The following is a 19,147-nucleotide window of genomic DNA, read 5'->3' on the forward strand; positions in this document are numbered from 1 at the left end:
CCCTGAACTCTACTTGGAAGGAGGTTTCCTGCGTTCCTGGGTGGCTTTGCTAACTTTGGGTGGGGATGAGATGTGTGGTGCCTTATTCTACTATTGTACTGTGTGGCAAATGTCTTTTCCCTTCCTTATGATTTTCTTAATAACATTTTATTTTCTTTATTGTAAGAATACATTACATAGTACTTAGAACACAAAACATGTTAATTGTTTATATTACTGGCAAATGTTTCTGTTCTGGTCAACAGTAGGCAATTAATAATTAAGTTTGTTCTGCGGAGTGAAAAGTTATATGTAGATTTTTTATTGCATGGGAGGTCAATGTTGTTCAAGGGTCAGCTGTATACTATAAAAGTTGGTCTATTCTAAATGTGGAGCCATGCTGTTACTCTATTCCATTAATGCTTAAATACTGTACTTTGGTGATTATAGTAGTTATTACATTTCCCTCTTGGGATTTAAAATCCTGGGATCAACTATTTTGTCTTCTCTATCTAGGCTTTATTATACGGCTTTGTGAAGGAACAATAGGAAGCATGTAATAAACAGTTAAATAATAACAGCAGTTACTGATTACTGCTGTAGTCCAGGTTCTGTAGTAAGCACTTTATAAGCCTAATTAAAATCATTTTTTCACACAACTATATGATTATTATCCCTACTAATGAATGAGGCAGTTTACTTAAAGAATTAAGTAACTTAAACAGTTGCATAACTGGGAAATGATAGAGTTTGAATGCAGAATTGAAGCCATCATTCCTAAAAAATATGTTATATATACTGTCTCCATAGAAATAAAAAAAGAAAGTTAAAACTTTATGAACAAATAAAGCATCAGGAAGGCATATGAAGTTTTCATATTTCCTAACATTTTTTAAAATTAATGATTAGCTTTTCCACCCTGAGTTGGGTGGGTAGAATTACCAGTCAGAGAGACTTTAATCCTTCAGTCTTGCTCTTTCTACTGGGTCTAGTAAAAGTGTTAGTAAGTAATATTATTTTATCAAGTGAAACCATATATGATATCTGTGCAAATTCTTTGTAAAATTTGTAAGATGTGGTTAGAAAACAGGTTTGTCAGTGACCTGTGAGTCTCATTATTATGTCAAAGGGCAAGTGGAATGAGTTGCTCATGCATCTTCTGACCTCCCTCCAGAGTCTTTCTTGATATTGTGGCTGCTATCTAGTTGGTAACAGTCTTCATACTATGCTGTTAGGCCCTCCTGTGCTGTGACATAAGGCAACAGATCTCTGTAATGTTACTCCTCTGAAAGTGAGCCTAAGTGTGGTAGGCCATATCATAAGCCTCCTTTCTTTCTCTCCAAGGCTGGAAGTGCCATATTCAGTTCATAAATTGTAACTATCTAACATAAAGTGATAGCAGTAGCACAGAGGAAAAAAACTGATGTAATTGTCATCAAAGGACATGGAGAAAAAAAGGCAAAAAGTTTGTTCTCCAGAATAATGAAGGAAAAATTCACTAGCTGAGATTTCTCTTTCAGTATAGCTGTCAAACCTGTAATGCTCCTGTAACTCAACCCATTTTTCCAGCATTCCTTAAACATTGAAAATTATTTCTGCTGCATCTGAACATTCTTGTAGACATGAACACAAACTGATTATGCTTTTAAATACTCACCTAGTGGCCTGTGTCTTTACCAGTAAAGTTCATATCCATGCTCAATTTAGCCTTCAGAAAGTCTGTCATCCTCCTTTGCTTTTTTCAAAGTGCTCTTAAAATTTCAGAACATCTTAGCACTGCACACATACACCTCCTTTCATTTCCAGTTTAAATAGTTATTTTCTCTACATTGTCCATGTTTGCTTTATACCTCTCCCCATTACCTCAAGATCTCTAATCAGGTGCTTCCAACTTTAAGTATTTTTTCTTTTGCAGCAAATAAAATACAGCAGTCACTTCCTATGCTATAGGATATCTGTATCTTATCATTAGGTGAGGCATTTGAATTCTGCACTTTAGTATTTTTTAAGATTGAAGAGGAGGGAAATTGAAAATAAAATATTGGGTCAAGTTGTATGAGTTGACATAAGGTATTCAAAATCTTGTGTATTTTCATTAGCATGCTCCTCTTGATGGAATGGTTATTGTGAACATAAACCATTATGTTGATCAGAAGATTTTTGAGAATGAAGGAAGATGGAAGGTATGTTAGAAAAAGTATTTCATCTTTTTTTTTCCTAATAGTTCTTTAATTTAATATTTTTAAGTCTTTTCCCTATTTTCAGGGTTCAGAAAAAGTACGGGATATATCACTTCCAGAGGAGCTTGTTTTCACTGTGGATGATAAAATACTAAACGACATTAATCAAGCTAAAGCCCAATATCTCAAGCAGGTAGATTTTTAAACATTTTTTTTTCTTAGATAGTAATGGTTTTTCTTTTAACTACCACATCTAAAACTTTGGCTATTATCCAAGCATGCCAACCATAAAACATTTTATTTATTTTTAAAGATTTATTTTAGAGCATGAGCAAGGGCAGGTGGAAGGAGGGGCAGAGGGAGAGAGGGAGTAAGAATCTCAAGCACACTCTCCAGACTGAGCACAGACTGATATGGGGCTCCATCTCATGACCCTGAGATCATGACCTGGGCTGAAATTAAGAGTCCAGTGCTTAACTGAGCCACACAGGCACCCCAGCAACATAAAACATGTTAAATTACAGCTTTAATGCCTTTAAGTTTTTTTAATATCTAATGGTTAATGCAAATGACGATTTGGTTATCTTTGGGATATTCTTCTTAGCTGATTTTTCACTTTTCCCATTTAATTTTTTTTGTTAGGCATCTGATCTGCAGATTGTGGTGTATCCCTTTACATCTTTTGGCAAAAAGCTAACCAAGAAGAAGATGCTTCACCCTGATACATTTATTCAACTTGCACTTCAGCTGGCCTATTATAGACTTACTGGATGGTGAGGAGCATTCATTTACTATTTTCCATTTTCAGAACCTTAAAGTCCAAGAACAAATCTTTACCATAGCTATTCCATCCTAACTCCCCAGTGTTTTTCCTGACTTTTTTTTCCCAAGTAACATCATGCCCTAATTTGGATTTCCATCATCAGTGTATTAGAGTTTTGATGTGTGACACTTTTATGTTTTTAAAGATTTTATTTATTTATTCATGAGAGACACAGAGACACAGGCAGAAGGAGAATCAGGCTCCCTGTGGGGAGTCTGATGCGGGACTCAATCCCAGGACCCCGGGATCATGACCTGAGCTGAAGGCAGACGCTCAACCACTGAGCCACCCAGGTGCCCCGATGGACACTTGTAGTCTTGTTTTTCATCCTCTGAAGTGTCTGCTGTCTTCTAGGGTTTAAGTCTACCATATTGCTCTTTCTTTTCTTTCTATCATATCTGATTTTTCTTCTTTTTATCTTCTTTTGAATTCATAGTGTTTTTTTAATTGTTCCATTTTATCTCCATTGTCGGGTGTACTCTTTTTTTGGTTTTGTTTTGTTTTTAGTAGTTGCACTAGTTTATAAAATACACCTTTAGCTTACTAGAGTCTACCATCAAATAACATTTTCCATTTGAAGTGTAACATAAGAATCTTAAAACAGAATGCTTCTCTTTTGTTTTTCCTATTTTTTTTTTGCTGTTGTATATGATACCTCTACATATGTAATAAGCCTCACAATACACTGTTATTATTTGCATTAAACAGTTGATTATCTTTTTTTTATTGTGGTAAAATATATATAGAAGAAAGCTTGGCCATTTGAGCCACTTTTAAGTGTATAATATAGCAGCGTCAATTACATTCTCAAAGTTGTGCACCATTACAACTATTTGCAAGATTTTTTCATTGCCCCCAAGAGAAACTATACCTATTAAGCAATAATTTCTCATTCCTCCTTTTGCCTCAGCCCCTTGTAGTCTCTAATCTACTTTCACTTGTCTTGTTTGTTCTAGATATTTCACCTAGGTGAGACCACACAATATTTGTCTTTTTGTCTCTGGCATATTTAACTTAGGATAGTGTTTCCAAAGTTCATCCATGTTGTAGAATCACAACTTCATTCTTTTTGATGGCTAAATATTCCACCATATGGGTATACTACATTTTCTTTATCCATTCATCTGTTGATAGAGACTTGTTTCCGCCTTTTGGCTATTGTGAATGATGCTGTTGTAAACATTCACATACAAGTATCTGAGTCCCTGTTTTAATTTCTATACCTAGGAATGGGTATAGAAATTAAATCACACACCATGTTGTGTAATTCTTTTTCACTCTTTAAGCATTTGCCAAACTATTTTCCACCATAGCTATACCATTTTACATTCCCACCAGGAGTATACAGATGTTCCAGTTGTTCCACATCCTTGCCAACGCTTATTTTTTTCATTAAAAAAGTTGTAACGAGGGCAGCCCAGGTGGCTCAGTGGTTTAGCGCCGCCTTCAGCCCAGGGTGTGATCCTGGAGACCTGGGATCGAGTCCCACATCAGGCTCCCTGCATACAGCATGCTTCTCCCTCTGCCTGTGTCTGTTCCCCCCCCCCCATAAATAAATAAATAAATGAATAAATGAATAAATGAATAAATAAAATCTTTTTTAAAAAGTTGTTAACAATCAGTTGTGAAGTAGTGTGTTGTGGTTTTTGTGTTTCTCTATTGACTAATGAGGTTGTGTATCTTTTCATATATTCATTGGCCACTTGTATATCTTCTTTGTCATACTGTCTATAAAAGTCCTTTGTGCTTTTGGTAATTAGGTTGTCATTTTGTTGTTGAATTGTAAGCGTTCTTTATGTATTGAGGATATGAAACTCTTATCATATATGTGATTGGCAAGTATTTCCTCCATTCTGTGGGTTTTCTCTTCACTCTCTTGGTGGTATCCTTTGAGCACAATGTTTTTTAATTTTGAAGTCCAGTTTATTTCATTTTCACTTGTTGCCTGTGCTTTTGTTGTCATATTCAAGAAGTCATTGCTAAATCTATTGTCATGAAGTTTTACCCTTATATTACCTTCTGGAGTTTTACTGTTCTAGCTTTTTATGTCTTTTATGCTTTTTTCTCTCTCACTCTTTTTTTAGAGAGAGAGAGAAAGAGTGCAAATGGTGGGGGAGGAGGAGGGGCAGAGGAGGAGAGAGAATCTTAAGGAGGCTCCATGTCCAGTGTGGAGCCCAATGCAGAGCTGAATCTCATGCCTTGGAAATCATGCCCTGAGATGAAATCAAGAGTCTGACATACTAACTGTGTGTGTGTGTCAGAACCAACCAGGCCACCCAGGCACCTCTCTTTGATGCTATTTGAATTAATTTTTGTGTATTGTGTGTGGTAAGGGTCCAACTTCATTATTTTGCAAGTGGATATCCAGTTTTCCCAGCATTATTTTTTGAAGAGACTATTCATTGAACGTTCTTGATGATGTTGTTTAAAATCAATTAATTATAGATGTAAGAGTTTATTTCTGGACTTTCTATTCATTGTTCTCTATGTCTCTTCTTGTGTCAGTACCATACTGTCATGATTATTGTAGCTTTGTAGTAAGTTTTGGAAACAAAGGTATCTTTCACCTTTGTTCTTTTCAAGAATGTTTTGGCTATTCTTGAAATTCCATATGAATTTTAGGATTAGTTTTTCCATTTTTGCAGAAATGTTGGAGTTTTGAACCTATAGCATTGTCACCTTAATAATAAGTCTCCAATCCATGAACACAGAGTCCTTTTCCATTTATTTATATTTTCTAAAATTATTTTAAGCTGTGTTTTGTAGTTTCCTGCGTATAATATTTCTTCTTTGGTTAGTTTAATCTTGAGTATTTTATTCTTTTTGATGCTATGTAAATGGAATTGTTTTCTTAATTTTCTTTTCAGGTCATTCATTTCAGGTGTATGGAAATGTAGCTGATTTTTGCATGTTGGTTTTGTACCTTTAAACTTTGTTGAATTTATTAGCTCTAATAGTTTTTTATGGATTTGAGATCAGATCATCTGTGAATAGTTTTGCTTTTTTTCTTTCCAGTTTGAATGCCTTTTACTTCTTTTGTCTTGGCTGTAACACCCAGTAGTATATTGAATTATCCTTGTTATATTCCTTATTTTAGGTGGACATTTTTTATTCTTTCACTATTGAATATGATGATAGCTGTGAGTTTTTTAAAAATGTCCTTTATTATGTTGAGGAAGTTTCTTTTTATGCCTAGTAGATTGACTGTTTTTATTATGGGAGAGTGTTGGATTTTGTCAAATGCTTTTCTGTCTCAATTATCCTGTAGTAATTATCCTTCATTCTATTAATAAGGTATATTATATTGATTGATTTTCATTTGTTGAACCACCCTTACATTCCTAGCTATATCCCACTTGGGCATGGTGTATTGTCCCTTTAATATGCTGCTGAATTCGGTTTACTAGTAATTAGAAGATTTTTGCATCTATATTTATAAAAGGATATGAGTCTATTGTGTCTTGTAATAACCCTTTTTTAACATTTTTATTTAAATTCCAGTTAGTTAACACAGTGTAACATTAGTTTCAGAATCAATTTAGTGATTCAACACTTCCATACAACACCTGGTGCTCATCACAAAGAATGCACTCCTTAATCCCCATCACCTATTTGATCCATCTCCCATGTACCTCCTCTTTGATCACCATCTATAGTTAGAGCCTATTTCTTGGTTTGCCTGCTCCTTTTTTATCCCGCTTTTGCTTGTTTTGTTTCTTAAATTCTACATATGAGTGAAATCATATGGTATTTGTCTTTCTCTGACTGACTTGACTTTGCTTACTCTCTAGCCTCATCTGTGTCATTGCAAATGGTAAGGTTTCATTCCTTTTTATGGCTGAGTAATATATACACCCCATTTCTTCTTTATCCATTCATCAGTCAGTGGACATTTGGTCTGTTTCCATAACTTGGCTTATGTAGATAATGCTGCTATAAACATTGGGGTATACGTGCCTCTTCGAATCACTGTTTGTATCCTTTGGTTAAATACCCAGTTGTGCGATTGCTGGATCATAGGGTAGTTCTATTTTTAACTTTTTGAGGAACCTCCATATTGGTTTCCAGAGTGGCTCTACCAGTTTGTGTTCCCACCACCAGTGCAAGAGGGTTTCCCTTTCTCCTCATCCTCACCAACACGTGCGGTTTATTGTGTTGTTGATGTTAGCCATTCTGACAGCTGTGAGATGGTATCTTGCTGTAGTTTTGATTAGTATTTCCCCAGTGATGAGTGATGAGCATCTTTTCATATGTCTGTTGGTCATCTGAATGTCTTCTTTGGAAAAATGTTGTGTCTTTGTGTTTCATATACAGGGTAATGTTAGCCTCGTTTATGAGCTAGGAAATGTTCCTTCCTTTTCAGTTTTTTGGAGGAATTTGAAAAGAATTGGTGTTAATTCAAGTGTTAGAATTTGCCAGTAAGTTATCTGGTCCGGAAATTCTGTTTGTTGGGAGGTTTTTGATTACTGATTCATTTCCTGACTGGTAGTAGATCCAATCAGATCTCTGTTTTATTCTTGAGTCACAATTGGTAGTTTGTGTGTTTTTTGGAATATCCATTTCATATACATTACCCAGTTTATTGGTATATAGCTGTTCATAGTATTCTCTTATAATCCTTTTTATTTCTGTAAAGTTGGCAGTAATGTCCTCTCTTTCATAACTAATTTTAGTAATTGGAGTTTTCTCTCTGTTTTTTCTTAATCATTGTAGTTAAATGCCAGTTTTGTTGATCTTTTCAAAGAACCAAGTTTAGTTAACTTTCTCTATTTTTAATTTCTGTACTTCATCTCTAGTCTTAATTATTCTCTTCTTTTTGCTAGCTTTGGGTTTATTTTGCACTTTTTTCTTTTTATTTTTTTTCCGAACAAAGATATTTACAGCTATAAATTTCCCTTTGAATACTTTTCATCCGTTAAGTTTTGGTAGGTTGTGTTTTCATTTTCATTCATCTCAAGGCATTTTCTAATTTCCCTTGTGATTTCTCCCTTGACCAGTTGGTTGTGTGTCATTGGATTTTTTTACATTTGTGAATCTTCTAGGTGTTCTTTTACTGATTTCTGGCTTCATTCCATTGTCATTGAAGAAGATGCTTTGAAAAAAAAAAAGAAGATACTTTGTATTAATTCAGTATTTTTAATTTTTTTTTAATTCATGAGAGACACAGAGAAAGAGAGAGAGGGGCAGAGACACAGGCAGAGGGAGAAGCAGGCTCCATGCAGGTAGCCTGACATGGGACTCGATCCCAGGGTCTCCAGGATCAGGCCCTGGGCTGAAGGCAGCGCTAAACCGCTGAGCCACATTGAGACTTGTTTTGTGGCTTATTATATGGTCGTTTCTAGAGAGTGTTGTGTGTGCATGTGAGAAGAATTTGTATTCTATTTTTATGAAATGACATGTTTTATATATGCCTGTTAGGTCTGGCTTTTTATATTGCTGTTCAAGTCCTCTGTTTCCTTGCTGATTTTCTGTCTGCCTGGACTATCTCCATTATTGAAAGTTGGATATTGAAGTTTCTAATTGTAGTTGAATAACTGTCTGGTTCTCTCTTTAATTCTGCCAGTATTTGCTTCATATGTTTTAGGGCTCGTTTTTGGTGCATATATATTTATAATTGTTTTGTCTTCTTAATGAATTAAACCTTTTATCAGCATGTAATTGTTCTTTTTGCCTCTTTTAACTCTTTTGACCTAAAATCTGTTTTGTTTGATAATAACAGCCACTCCAACTCTCTTTACTTACTATTCTTATGGAATATCTTTTTTCATCCTTTTATGTTTAACCTCTTAATGTCTTTGTATCTACAGTGAACCTCTTATAGAAAGCATATAGATAGATTATGAGTTTCTTATCCATTCTGTCAATCTCTGCCTTTGATTGGATAATTTAACATATTTACATTTAAAATAATTACTGATAAAAAGATATTTATTCTGCCACTAGCTATATTTTGCATGTTATTTGAGTTTTGTTTCTAAATTCTTCCACTATCTTTTTTTGTATTTGCTTATTTTTTTATAGTGTACCATTTTAATTCCCTTCTTTTTATTTACATTCTTTATTTTATTCATGGTTACTTGGGAGAGTACAACTAATATTTATAATAACCTCATTTGAATAATAACAGCTTAGTTTTAGTAGCATGTAAAATTCTGCTTCTGTACATCTCTGTACCCTCTGTATTTTGTCACATATTACATCTTTATATATTGTGTGTCCATTGATACAAGATTATATTACTGTTTTATGCATTTGCCTTTTAAAGCCAAAGAAAAATAACTGTTAAACATGTTGCTCTGTCTCCCATGTTTCCTATAAACTGGAAGTTAGATCTAGAGACTTGAGAATAAGAATCAGTTATTTTTATTATTTTTTACAACAGAAAATCAAATAATGTCATTTGTTTTCTGTTTCATCTTGTTGAGATTGAGTGGATTTGTTAGCCAATATCCATTATAAAGTTTCCTCCCTTAGTTTTTTACTTAATAGTTTTAGTAGTCATTGATAATCATAACCAAGATCTATTATTTTATTAGAGATTACAGAGCAGTGATATTTTTACTTACTGCTTTTATTTTTCTAAAGAATGTTAGTGTTAAATTTTTACTTATACTTTAATACTATTCCAGCTCAGGGAGACAGCATTATAGAAACACCAGGCAGTAGAGGTTTAGTAATTCTGTTTGAGCCTTCTTAATGCCTATGTTCACATCTTATCCTCTCACTCCATTTGATCTTTATAACTATGAATTCCAACCACCAGGAAAAAGAATGTTACATAAGTAAGAGAGCTGTACATCTAAAATTGTTGTATCATTCTTCAACCCAGGAAAGCAGTCTTCACTCTGGGGAACTTTTCAGAGAATGCTTTTACTTAATTCTGTAGTCATTCATGTTGTATATGAAGGAACTAAAGGCCAAGGGCTCTGTATTATCTATTGCTGTGTAACAGTTACCACAAACTTACTGACATAAAACAACAAATGCTATTTCATATTTTCATATTTCATATTTCCTGTTACACCCAGGTGTAGGCTAGCTAGGTGCTTCTGACTTCAGGTCTCCTGAGATTGTAGTTAGAGTGTCATTCAATTCTTTTCTCACTTGAAGATACCCCTCAGAGGGGGATCTGCTTCCAAGCTCACTTGTGATTATTAGCAGAGATCAGTTCCTTCCAGGCTATTTTCCAGAGGCTTACCTCAGTTTCTCACCAGCTGGACCTCTCTGTAGAGCAGTGTGGCAGCTGGTTTTCCTCCTAACAAGAAAGTGAAAGTAAGTGAGATCTAGTTTCAGAAATGACATCCTTTCACTTTTGTCCTGTTCTTTTCATGAGAAGCAAATCACAAGGTGCATCTCAGACTCAAACTGAGGCGTTACACCAGAGTATTACTACCAGGAGGCAGAGATCAGTGAAGGTGCATCTTAGAGGCCACCTACCAGAGATGTACTGCTGAACATAACCTGACCACAGCCAAGCCTTTGAAACAGCCCATATTGTACCAGCCCTGTTTATCAGAGTACTTTTTTACTCTTTGATCCTGGAAGTAGTCTCTTTGTTATTGAAAGTCTCAACTACGGTCTGTAGTTGTAGAACTTAGTTTCTGACCAAAGCCAGCTTTATTAGGTAAGCTTTCTTTGTAATAACATTTTAACATTTTCTTTCTTATGACACATTCTTTTCATTTTTTTCTTATTTAAATTCAGTTTGCCAACATAACATATAACACCCAGTGGATATCACATCACTGTGCCCTCCTTAATGCCTGTCACCCAGTTACCCCATTCCCTCACCCACCTCCCTTTCTGCAACTCTCAGTTTCTTTCCCAGAGTTCAGATTGTCTCATCATTTGTCTTCTTCTATAATTTTTCCCTAGTCAGTTTCCCCTTCTTCCTTTGTGGTCCCTTGCACTGTTTCTTATATTCTACATATGAGTAGAATGAATCATCAATGAAACCATATAATTGTCTTTCCCTGATTGACTTATTTCACTCAGCATAACCCCCTCCATTTCCATCTACTTCGATATCAATGGTAGGTATTCATCCTTCCTGATGGCTAAGTAATATTCTATTCTATATATGTGTGTATATATACATCTTAGTTTTCCTTTCATCTGTTGAAAGACATCTCGGCTCCTTCCAGTTTGGCTATTGTGGACATAGCTGCTATGAACATTGAGGTACAAGTTACCCATCATTTCACTACATCTGTATATATGGGGTAAATTACCAGTAGGACAACTGTTGGATCATAGGGTAGTTCTATTTTTAGAACTACCAACAGTGTAAGAGGGCTCCCCTTTCTCCACATCCTTGCCAACATTGTTGTTTCCTAACTTGTTCATTTTAGTCATTCTGACTGTAAAGTGGTATCTCATTGTAGTTTTGATTCGTATTTCCCTCATGACAAGTGATGTGGAGCATTTTTTTCATGTGCTTGTTGGCATGTGTTGGTCTTCTCTGGAGAAATGCATCTTCATGACTTCTCCCCATTTCATGATTGGATTGCTTGGTTTTTGGGTGTTGGGTTTGATAAGTTCTTCATAGATCTTGGATACTAGCCCTTTATTTGATATGTCATTCGCAAATAGCTTTCCCCATTCCGTACATTGTCTTTTAGTTTTGTCGATTATTTCCTTTGCTGTGCAGGACTTTAATGAAGTCCCAGTAGTTCATTTTTGCCTTTGTTTCCCTTGCCTTTTTTTTTTTTTTTTTAGATTTTATTTATTTATTCATGAGAGACACAGAGAGAGAGGCAGAGATATAGGCAGAAGATGAAGCAGGCTGCCTGTGGAAAGCACGATGCAGGACTCAATTCCAGAACCCTGGGATCACACCCTGAGCCAAAGGCAGATGCTCAGCCATTAAGTCACCAAGGTGCCCCTCCCTTGCCTTTAGAGATGTGTCTAGCAAGAAGTTGCTGCAGCTGAGGTCATAGAGGATGAAGGGCCTGTGTTCTCCTGTCTCACACTTAGATCTTTCATCCATTTTGAGTTTATCTTTGTTTATGGTGTAAGAGAATGGTCTAGTTTCATTCTTCTTGCATGTGGCTGTCCAATTCTCCCAACACCATTTGTTGAAGAGGTGGTCTTTTTTCTATTGGATATTCTTTCCTGCATTGTCAAAGATAAGTTGACCATAGAGTTGAGGGTCCATTTCTGGGTTCTCTGTCCCATTCTTCTGTACCATTGATCTATGTGTCTGTTTTTGTGCCAGTACCATGCTGTCTTGATGATCACAGCTTTGTAATAGAGCTGGAAGTCAGACATTGTTATGCCCCCAGCTTTGGTTTTCTTTTTCTACATTCCCCTGGCTATTCAGGGTCTTTTCTGGTTCCATACAGCTCTTAGGATTATTTGTTCCAACCCTGTGAAGAAAGTCCATGGTTTTTTTATAGGGATTGCATTGAACGTGTAAATTGCCCTGGGCAGCACAGACATTTTTACAATATTTATTCTTCCAGTCCATGAGCATGAAATGTTTTTCCATCTCTTTGTGTCTTCAATTTCTTTCATAAGTGTTCTTTAGTTTTTTTTTAATTTTTATTATTTTTTATAATAAATTTATTTTTTATTGGCGTTCAATTTGCCAACATACAGAATAACACCCAGTGCTCATCCCATCAAGTGCCCCCCTCAGTTCTTTAGTTTTTAGAGTACAGATCTTTGGTTAGGTTTATTCCTGGGTATCTTATGATTTTGAGTGCAATTATAAATGGGATTGTCTCCTTAGTTTCTCTTTCTTTAGTCTCATTGTTAGTGTATAGAAATGCCACTGATTTCTGTGCATTGATTTTGTATCCTGCCACTTTGCTGAATTCCTGTATGAGTTCTAGCAAGTTTGAGGTGGAATCTTTTTTGAGTTCTCCATATACAGTGTCATATTTCTGTGAAGAGTGAGAGTTTGACTTCTTTGCCAGTTTAGATGCCTTTTATTTCTTTTCGTTGTCTGATTGCTGAGGCTATGAGTTCTAGTACTGTGTTGAACAACAGTGGTGAGACTGGACATCTCTTTCCTGTTCCTGACCTTTGGGGAAAAGCTCTCAGTTTTTCCCCAGTGAGAATGGTATTTGCTGTGGGATTTTCATAGATGGCTTTTATGATATTGAAGTATGTTCCCTCTATCCCTGCATTGTGGAGAGTTTTAATCAAGAAAGGATGCTGTACTTTGTCAGATACTTTTAAAGCATTTGAGAGGATAATATAGTTCTTGTCCTTTCTTTTATTAATGTAATGTATCACATTGATTGATTTGCAGATGTTGAACCACCCTTGCAGCTAGGAATAAATCCCACTTGGTCAAGGTGAATAATGCTTTTAATGTACTGTTGGGTCCTATTGACTAATACCTTGGTGAGAATTTTTGCATATATATTCATCAGGTATATTGGTCTGTGATTCCCCTTTTTGGTGGGGTCTTTGGTTTTGGTATCAAGGTAATGCTGGCCTCATAGAAAGAGTTTGGAAGTTTTCCTTCCATTTCTATTTTTTGAAATAGTGTCAGTAGAATAGTTATTACTTTTTCTTTAAATATCTAGTAGAATTCCCCTGAGAAGCTATCTGGCCTTGGACTCTTGGGAGGTTTTTGATGACTGCTTCAATTTCCTTGCTGGTAATGGGTCTGTTCAGGTTTCCTATTTCTTCCTGTTTCGAGTTTTGATAGTTTCAAAGTTTCCAGGAATGCATCCATTTCCTCCATATTGCCTAATTTGTTGGCATATAGTTGCCCATAATACGTTCTTAAAATCATTTGTATTTCCTTGGTTTTGATCATGATTTTTCATTCATGATTTTATTAATTTGGGACTTTCTCTTTTCTTTTTATTAAGTCTGGCTAGGGGTTTATCTGTTTTATTAATTCTTTCAAAGAACCAGCTCCTAGTTTTAATTGATCTAGTCTACTGTTCTGGTTTCTATTTCATTGATTTCTTCTCTAATTGTTCTTATTTTTCTTCTCTTGCTTGGTTTAGGCTTTATTTGCTGTTCTTTCTCCAGTCCTTTAGGTGTAAGTTTAGCATGTGTATTTGAGATGTTTCTGGTTTTTTGAGAGAGGCTTGTATTGAAATGTACTTCCCTCTTAGGACTGCCTTTGCTGTATCCCAAAGGTTTTGAACAGTTGTGCTTTCCTTTTCTTTAGTTTTCACCAATCTTCTTAATTCTTCTCTAATTTCATGGTTGACCCAGTCATTCTTTAGTAGGATGCTCTCTAACCTCCAAGTGTTTGAGTTCCTTCCAAATTTCCTCTTGTGGTTGAGTTCAAGCTTCAAAGCACTGTGGTCTGAAAATATTCAGGGAATTATCCCAGTCGTTTGGTACCGGTTGAGACCTGATTTGTGATCAGTATGGGGTCTATTCTGGAGAGAGTTCCATGTGCACTTGAGAAGAATGTATATTCTGTTGTAGGATGGGATGTTCTGTATATTGAAGTCCATCTGGTATAGTGTGTCAAAGTTCTTGTTTCTTTGTCGATCTACTTAGATTATCTATCCCTTGCTTTGAATGGGGTATTGAGGTCTCCAACTATTAATGTGTTATTATCTATGTGTTTCTTTACTTTGGTTATTAATTGGTTGATATAATTTACTACTTCTAAATTAGTAGCATAAATATTTTTAATTGTTAGATCTTCTTGTTAGATAGACCCTTTAAGTATGATATATTGTCCCTCTTCATCTCTTACTTAACTACAGTCTTTGGTTTAAAATCTGATTTGTCTGATATGAGGATTGCTAACCCGGCTTCCTTTTGGGGTCCATTTGCATGGTTCTCCACCCCCTCATTTTTAGTGTGAAGGTATCTAGGTTTAAAATGAGTCTCTTGTAGACAGCATATGGATGGGTGTTGCTTTTTTATCCAATCTGAAATCCTGTGTCTTTTGACTGGAGCGTTTAGCCCATTCACATTCAGAGTAAGTATTGAAAGATATGGATTTAGGGCCATTGTATTACTTGTACAGTCCCTGTTTCTGCAGATTAACTCTATTTCCTTGGACTCCCTCTTTGCTTATAGGATCCCCCTTAATATTTCTTGCAGAACTGACTTGGTGGCCACATATTCTTTCAGTTTCTGTCTGCCCTGGAAGCTCTGTGTCTCTTCTTCCATTTTGAGTGACAGCCTTGCTGGATAAAGTATTCTTGGCTGTGTGTTTTTCTCATTTAGTATTCTGAATATATCATACTAGTTCTTTCTGTCCTGCCAGGTCTCTTGGATAGGTCTGCTGTTAATCTAATATTTCTTCCTTTTTATATTAGGAATCTCTTGTCTCGGGCTGTTATCAGGATTTTCTCTTTATCCCTGAAATTTACAAGCTTCACTATTGTATGTCGGGGGTTGATCTGTTTTTATTGATTTTGGGAAGGGTCCTCTCTACCTCTTGGCTATGAATGCCTGTTTCCTTTCTCAGATTAGGGAAATTCTCAGCTATGATTTGTTCAAATATAACTTCTGGTCCTCTCTGTCTTCATCTGTATGCCCTCAGGAATTCCAATAATACTGATGTTATTATTTTTTTTTCAAACTATTGCTTATCTCAGAGCCTCTCCTACTGGGCTCTTAATTTTTCTCTTTTTTCCTCAACTTCCTTCCTTTCCATCAACTTGTCTTCTATGCCACTTATTCTCTCTCCTGTCTCATTTACCCCAGCTGTTAAAGCATCCAGTTTAGACTGCATCTTGGAGTATTTTTTATTTCTGCCTGATTAGATCTCATTTCTAAGAGATTCTCTAGAGTCATTTATGCTTTTTTCAAGACCAATTAATAACTTTGTAATTGTTCTCCTGAACTCCATCTCTGACATCTTACTTAAATCCATATCCATTAGATCTGTGGCAGACATGAATACATCTGGTTCTTTCTTTTGTTTTGAATTCCTACTTGGAGTCATTTTGTTAAGTAAAGAATCACTGTACGAGTGGGCAGAGTCAAAAACATCAACCATGACCCAAGCAAAATACACACTAGATAACTCTGAAGAGGTCAGGAACTAGAAAATAAAAGAAACAAGATGAAGACAAAGAGAAAGCCCAAAAAAAAGGATGGGGGAGGGAAAGGGAGAGAATGGGCAGAGGAAGAAGGGTAGGGGCAGAGAGAATATAATCTCATAGCATGGACAAAACAAGGTTATCCACTTGGTGTATTTTGGTCTGTTTGTTAAAAGATACTAAATTCAAAATTATTTTTTTAAAAAGTAACACACATATGTATGTGTGTGTGTGTGTATATATATACATATACACACATACACACACACATTTTCTGTTTTGTGTGTATATATACACACACACAAACATAAAATTGAATACATTAAATGAAGCCAAAAATGAAAAATATATCCATGACATGTAATTGCAAATAATAAGTTAAAAAAGAAAAGACCTAAAAACACAGAGTTAATAAAATAAGAAACTAGTTGAAACAAAAAAATTTTTAAAAATTGGAAAATTTTGAACTGAAAGATAAATCATAAGAAAATAAAACTTCAAGTTCTATATACTATTTTCCCCCAGTCCTGGAGTTTTCCAGTGCTTCTTGGTCAGTAAACCTGCTGTTTCCCTGTTCTTCCAGCTGGTCTTCTGAGGGAGGGGCCTATTGTGCTGATTCTCAGATGTACCATGTACCGCCTCTTGCCAGGAGGCATGCTAAGTGTAAGCTGTTTGCTGTGTAAGGCTTTGGTTCCCTGGAGTCTTTCCATACCTCTTTAGAGGGCGAAAACAAAAATGTCCCACCCAGATCTCCAGCCCCCAAGCTGAGAGATCCTGAAGTGTGCCAAACTCTGCAGACTCCTATGGTGCCTGCCCAGTCATTCTCCTGGGGGTAGGCGAAAGGACTGATTTGTGCAATTTGTAGGGTTCCGGCAGGGAGAGCCTCTGCCTGCTTGTGTGTGCTTCCACTCCCAGAGGAAGCAGAGGGTCACCCGCTTCTGCCTGCTGCAGAGCCCTGGAACAGAGAACATTCATCCTGTCTAGTGAGCATCCACTCCACCTTTCTCAGAGGAAGGCAGAAGGTTGCCATGTTCAGTCCTCTGCAGGGACCCAACACAGAGAGCCCTCATTGGATCCACCTTGGTTCCGGTTTATGGCAAAACAAGCTGAGCCTCCTCCCAGGCTTACTGAGTTAAACCCATTTCCCCACTCTTTTTTTTTTTTTTTTATTCATGACAGAGAGATAGAGAGAGAGGCAGAGACACAGGCAGAGGGAGAAGCAGGCTCCATGCAGGGAGCCTGACGTGGGACTTGATCCCGGGTTTCTAGGATCACTCCCTGGGCTGCAGGAGGTGCCAAACCGCTGGGCCATCAGGGCTGCCCCCATTTCCCCACTCTAATGTTAGCGAACTCTACTGGCTCAGGTACCTCTCTTCCCTCTATGCCTCTGGAAATATTGAGGTCCCACTGTCCCACTTGTGATTCTGCCCAGCTTCATTGAGCCCCTTTCAGGCAGGGAAGTCTCTCACAGGAGCAGATTTCTAGAGGTCCCAATTTTGAGCTCCTGGGCTGTGTCAGTTTCCCCAAAGTGACTTACAAAAGCTCCCCCCCTCTGCTCCCCTGCCATTTATCTTCTGATATATCCCCTCCTTTTTTCCTCTGCAATCCTACCTTGAGAAAAATGGTCACTTTTCTACTTAAAGAGTTCCAGCTGTTCTTTCCTTACATCTCAAGTTGAATTTATAGTTGTTCAGAATGATTTGATAGTTATCCAGCTAACTTAAGGGGATTAGATGAATAAAGGACTCCTGCTTTCCTGCCATCTTGCCTCCTATTTTCATGTTTTCTTGTAGTCCTGGCAGCTGCTATGAAACTGCTATGACGAGGTATTTTTATCATGGCCGTACAGAGACTATGCGATCATGTACAGTAGAAGCATTGAGGTGGTGCCAATCCATGCAGGATCCTTCTACTAGTGTGAGTATTTGAAAGGGAAAAAAACTCACAGTAATTTTTATTTGTTTAAAGGAACCTTAGTCCTTGAATAGCTAACTTCTCTGCTTAAATTCCCCTAGATCAGTAAAATACTGTCAGATATTTTTTCCTCAGGTTTTCAAAGCATTCATTTACCAGTGAAGTATATATTTGGGAAGAATATGAAACAGGAAAGACCTGAGAAGAAGCCCATTTGTGTCACTTTTTAGGCAAAGTATCTTTAATACCATGAATATTTTACTGTTACTGATCTACCAGTAAAGTGCAAACTGTCCCAAAGTGCCTTTAAAGGAAGCTTTTCTTGATGTCATTGAAAGTTTTTGAAATCACAGATGCTTATTTTCATGTATTAGAACCAGAACAGTTCTGTTATATGCTTCTTTTTTTTGTTAACCCTATCAGGAATCAAATTCCCTACCAACCAAGCCAACCAGGCACTCCTATACTTTTTTTCTTTTTCTTTTTGGAAGAATTTAGACAATATGTTAGCTCCTTCCCACCGCTGTTTTGATATTTTTCTTTAGTTTTGATAAACACGGTTATGTATATGTTAATTTATTTTAATGTCATAGAACTGTTTCATTATCATTTTTTAACAGCTCTGTGTCAGTTTTGAAATCTTAGTTGCTTCTGTCGTTAACCCTTTAATATCATTTCAGTGCTGCCCACAAGTTCCTATTTTCCTTTTCTGGGAAAGAAATAACCAAGGTGAAGGACAATATAGGACAGAAAAGGCAGTAGAAGAAAGAAGGAAAATATATAGAAGCATGAGTCTCAGTGTCTTTCTGGAAATCTTTTCTCTCTCAGGTTACCTGGATCCTGATTATGTTGAAGTCAGGGGTTTTAAAATTTGGCTTCTGTATAGTTTATTGAAGTATGTCTTGATTTTTTTTTTTTAAATACAGTTCCTTGAGCAACAACAAAAGATGTTACAAGCTTTTACAAAACATAATAAAATGATGAAAGATTGTTCATCTGGAAAAGGTACTTACTTTGGAATTATTCTGACTTAAAAATAATCTCTCATGTTGAAAATTTTTTTCTACCTTCATTCTTGGGCTTTCATTGCAGGATTTGACCGTCATCTTCTAGGTCTTTTACTCATAGCAAAAGAGGAAGGTCTTCCTGTTCCAGAGCTATTTACAGACCCACTTTTCTCCAAAAGGTAATATAATATAGTGTTTTCTAACTTGATCAGTCAGATCCTTTTTTCTGAAGGTTAAAAACTCTTCAGAAGGAATATAAATTTC

The 19,147-nt window shown here is 36.3% G+C and overlaps 1 protein-coding gene across 7 annotated transcripts in view; it reads left to right on the forward strand.

Annotated features, from left to right (window-relative positions):
* CROT (carnitine O-octanoyltransferase) overlaps nt 1-19,147 on the forward strand; it is a 57,925-nt gene that overhangs the window by 33,217 nt on the left and 5,561 nt on the right. For 6 of the 7 annotated variants that reach the window (XM_049093499.1, XM_049093500.1, XM_049093501.1 and 3 more), the window contains 6 exons: nt 2,079-2,162; nt 2,227-2,352; nt 2,802-2,932; nt 17,756-17,879; nt 18,803-18,881; nt 18,969-19,062. In XM_049093499.1, coding sequence (XP_048949456.1) covers nt 2,079-2,162; nt 2,227-2,352; nt 2,802-2,932; nt 17,756-17,879; nt 18,803-18,881; nt 18,969-19,062 — 638 coding nt within the window. The remainder of the gene's footprint in view (nt 1-2,078; nt 2,163-2,226; nt 2,353-2,801; nt 2,933-17,755; nt 17,880-18,802; nt 18,882-18,968; nt 19,063-19,147) is intronic. The other variant, XM_025471502.3, reaches the window with a different exon arrangement.

The sequence above is a fragment of the Canis lupus genome, chromosome 14, assembly GCF_003254725.2.
Source record: "Canis lupus dingo isolate Sandy chromosome 14, ASM325472v2, whole genome shotgun sequence".
In the NCBI taxonomy this organism is placed as follows: domain Eukaryota; kingdom Metazoa; phylum Chordata; class Mammalia; order Carnivora; family Canidae; genus Canis; species Canis lupus.